The sequence below is a fragment of the Tupaia chinensis genome, unplaced genomic scaffold (genome assembly GCF_000334495.1).
Source record: "Tupaia chinensis unplaced genomic scaffold, TupChi_1.0 Scaffold000037_18, whole genome shotgun sequence".
NCBI classification, from domain to species: domain Eukaryota; kingdom Metazoa; phylum Chordata; class Mammalia; order Scandentia; family Tupaiidae; genus Tupaia; species Tupaia belangeri.
Window position 1 is genome coordinate 1,022,093 of NW_006159476.1, and position 4,597 is coordinate 1,026,689.

General features: G+C 44.0%; 1 protein-coding gene across 1 annotated transcript in view; it reads right to left on the minus strand.

Annotated features, from left to right (window-relative positions):
• Window positions 1–4,591, minus strand: part of CSTF3 (cleavage stimulation factor subunit 3) — a 101,771-nt gene extending 97,180 nt beyond the window's left edge. The window contains exon 1 of the mRNA XM_006140447.3: window positions 4,398–4,591. Coding sequence (XP_006140509.1) covers window positions 4,398–4,424 — 27 coding nt within the window. The 5' untranslated portion in view covers window positions 4,425–4,591. The remainder of the gene's footprint in view (window positions 1–4,397) is intronic.
• Between the last annotated feature and the right edge of the window lie 6 nt (window positions 4,592–4,597).

Sequence of the window (4,597 nt, forward strand, 5' to 3'; positions counted from 1 at the left end):
TTTCCCTCCCCATCCTAACCCCTACACACCCATCTGGACTTTAAAACTGTTTGGTAATGCTGTTATCTCTAAACAGCTTGTAGGTACTAATGTTTAAACTACAAAATAAACCAGATTCGACATTTCAACACTGGGTGTTTTCGCTTTCTTTTACTCACTAATAAGTATTTATTAGAATACAAAATTTTCACATTTTCTTTATAGTCCCAAACTTACTTTTGAAGCATAAACCAGATGTGCTGGGGGAGGAACCTATATGCTTGTTAAGCCCCGTCACCATTAAACTGGCAAGCAAAAAAAAAAAACCACTAAAAAAGAACTTCAAAAGAGTATCTTTGGACAGTACTACACATTGACTTAAATACTCTCTAAGTGCAAAACTAAACTTTCTTGGGGGCAAATGGGGTCACAGCAATAAACCTCAGCAGTGATTTTGCTTCTCTATGGTCATTTTCCTTTTGAGGGCACAAATGTTGAGATTTTCAAGAGAGAAAAAGTGTCAGGCTTATTCTACAAACTGAGCTGCAATGCTATTCAAAGGCCAAAAGGCGGCCCAGCTGGTGGCCTGGTGGTTGGGGTGCTGGATTGCCTGCTTTCGAGTCCCAGACCCAGTGTTCCGAAGGCTTGAAAAACACACCAGGCACATGGGCATGCATGCCCAAGATCCCAAAAGGAGGGAGATGGAAGATAAAGAATTGTGGCTTGGCCATTCCCCATGAGGGAGGCTCTCTCCCTTCCTATCTCTCCCTGGCAAGCAAATTAAAACATAGAAGAAATCTACACCTCATGCCTTCCAGGATTGTCTACCTCATCTCTTCCATCTTTCCGTAAGTCATTTTTTTTATCATTTGTCTTTAGTTTTTTCTAAAGTCTCTTTCTCATCCATGATCACAGGTCACTTTAACATACCCTCTTTTCCTGTAAATTTTCACTGATTTGTCCTGAACATCAAGCAAGTACAGCGAATTCATTTTTTTCCCCAGAGGTTTTAAGACAGAGAGAGACAGAGAGACAGAAAGCGAGAAATCACCCCCCAGGGGGAATGCCACACCACAATCCTTTCTCTCGGGATCTTGGGCCCGTTTAAGCCACTGGGTCTGGGACTCGAACCGCGGTCGACCACGTGGGAGTCCAGCAACAAAGCCATCACACCAACTGCTGGTCCCGGGCTAATTCATATTTTTAATCATGTCACTCTTTGAGGTACCATTTAATTACTACCAGTTCAAACTGAACAATATATTATGTGGAAATTTGCTTAAAATAATGGGAGTGGAGGAAGCAAGTAAAGGTAGAGAGAGAGTAGCCATAAATCAAAGTCCTATAAGTATATCATATATCATTTTTTTTGCATGTTTGAAATATATCATTAAAAAGTTAAAGCAAATGTATGAATATGATTCCTTCTGGTCACCAGATGTCAAAAAATGTCTTTTGGGTTGAAGGGAAAAAGATATAGGAGCCATGACAAAGGTGTGAACAAGCTGAGCAGCCAAGAGAAAAATGGTCGTGACTGATTTTAACACTAAATGCATGTGATCCACACTGATACTCAACCTTTCAAAAGACAGAAAAATGAAGTGTCTCTTTACAGAAAAGTATGAGCTAGTAAGTAGAAACAGGACAACACAATTTTCAAAAACCACCACTTCAAATATCCAATGTAATAACCAATTTAGCCTGGTCAATTGATAACAAAATTTATTGAGAAACACAATATGGACTCTCACATCACTACCTACAAAAGGGAAAAATGACCCTGTTACAACGGTTACCACCCCAACCAAATGATCAGACTTCCACCAATATATATAGTGGAACTACCCAGCAAGAAGTGCCTGTTGATGTAATTACACAATGTTATGAAGTCTTCAGTCTGGAAGCATTTAACTCAAACAGTATGGAGGCTCCTAGTACAGACCTAACTGTAAAGTTTTCATTACAGGCAATGATTCAACAGGTTAAATGACACCAACAACGCGCCCCCCCCCCCTCAAAAAACAACAAAATAACCAATTAAATCCAGAAAAGTCTTACATTCTACAAGATACTGTCCTGAATTCTGCTAACTGCTTAAGAGCTATAACCAAATGATCCAATATATGAACCTAAATTAGACCCTGGTTCAAAACAAATGAACAATTTGGGAAAATCTAATATGGGCTAGATTTTAGAAATAAAGCATTACTAACAATTTTCCTGGATGGAAAAATGGTATGGTAGTTATATAATGGCATTAGAGTTCTTATATAAGAAATATGTGGAGCTGAAACATGATCTATTAATTTAGTTTCAAATAAATACAACGGAGAGACGAGGCAAATACAGTAAAATTTTTTTTTCCTTCTTTTTTCTTTTAAGAGGTTTTTGCTATAGGGCCCGTGCACTCTCCAGACAGAGAGACAGAGACAGGGACAGAGAGACAGAAAGCAAGAAGTCAATCCCTTCTCCTCCATTCTCCTCTCGGGATCTTGGGCACGCGCACGCATACACTCTCGGCGTGAGTTTTAAGACACCGGGTCCGGGATGCAAACCACGGTCGACTATGTGGGAGTCTAGCAACATAGCCATTACGCTAACTGCTGGTCCCTACAGTAAAAATTTAACTGTTGATTCTAGGTGAAGAACTGTATTGTAGGCATCCACTGCTTCCCCCCCCCCCCAATTTTCTCTATGTCCTCAACTTTGCCCAATAAAACTAAAATATTCAGGTCATGGCAACATTTCTACATCTACAGTTTTGGGTAACTTAAGAATTATCAGTTAATTTCAGAAACTTTCGATGAAAAGTGTGTTCATTCATGTCCAGAGAACAAAATGCTAGTCTAGAGAAAGGTGAGTAGAATTCAGTTGTAGAAGGTAAGGGTAAGACTGCATTTTCTGGCATCCTACTAGCACACAGAATGTAAGCATCACGAAGATTTCGGGACTGAAACCAGTCCTCCAGCAAACAAATTCGGTTTGGCCAAACTCTGCCAGCAGTGAGATTTACTGTCCCTACACTACTCACACCTCTATTCTGCTTCATTTCTTTTTTTTTTTTTGGGGGGGGGGGGGAGTTTTGCTATAGGGTGCTTGCACTCGCCAGACAGAGAGAGACATAGAGACCGAAAGCGAGAAATCACCCCCCAGGGGGGATGGGCACGCCGCAATCCCTTCTCCTCTCGGGATCTTGGGCACGCCCGCACACGTGCCCGGCGTGAGTTTTCAGCCACCGGGTCCGGGACGCGAACCGCGGTCGACTACGTAGGAGTCCAGACATAGCTATTACGCTGACTGCTGGTTCCCTATTCTGCTTCATTTCTATCAACTTCCACAAGCCAGGACGGGAGAGACCAAAACCTAAGCGTACCCGCTGCTAGGGCAATGGGAAATCTCTGGCAACTGAGCTTGTGCAGGGTGGTTAGCCCCGCCACTTAAAAACTGTATTTACTAGAGGGACCAACAGGTGGTGTGGTGGTTAAGGTGTTGGACACTCCCACATGGCCGAACCGATCGAGTCTGGGACCTGGTGGCTTGCTTTCTCACTCACCCCACCCGCTATGTTCCTCCGGTCAAATTAAATTAATGAATGAATAAAATTAAATTAATAATTCTAAAAAAAATTCAAAACGGTATTTACCGAAACATACCACAACTTAGATCGGAAAAGTAATGACGATTCATTCAATCTCAGCTTCCACACTTAAAAGGTAAACACTATCCTACAAAATTCGTAATCCAGAGAGCAAAAGAAACAAGTCACATCAACTCAAAAACCTGAACTGTGAAATACTTAATGTCACTCACGTAGCTCTTAAAACACGTTTGGATTTACAGGGGTCAAAACAGACATGTTTTTGATCACATTCTGAAATGTTTGTGTGGCTGGAAACACGACAACGAAACGTAGCTAAAAGGGAGAACGGGAAGGAAACGCAAGCCACCGAATTCCCAAAGCCTCAGCACAACCACGCTCTACTTCTAGGCGCTGCTCCCCGAGCGCTCCGACTCTCTTCTCCGGATCAGTTTCGTCTCAGGTTATTTCTCTAACTAGTGACCTCTCCATTCCTGGGTACAGTATGTCGGGGTGGGGGAGGCACAGAAAACGTCGAGGTTTTGGAAACGGCGGGTACACGTTAAGCAATTAACTCCTAACCACCCTAACACCAAAAACGACCCCAAAAGCAGCATCTCGTCCGCAATATTCCTACGGGACGAAGCGCCGTCCCGGTATTGTCTAAACCGACATCCGGATTAACGCCTACGGCCGAGTCAGCCGGGAGCTCCCACGCCTCCGCACCCACCCCGGCGCTCACGAGGCCCGACGCCCGCTCGGGCGAACACGGCTGGAGGGCTCGGACGAGCACAGACGTGGAGCGAGGTCGCCACGAGGCCCCACCACTCTCCTTCCTCACCTGCTCCGCGGCTGCGTCTCCTGACATGGCCTCAGCTAACTAAAAGGTGCGCACGGCGACGGGACGCTAGAAAAGGAAAATTAAACTAAAAATGACCCCCGAACCACTAAAGTTACCCCCTGCCCAGAGGAGCCAGATGCCCAACACGAACCGCCACCGCCCACTCAGATATGAATTAAAATGGCTGCGCCCCAACCAGC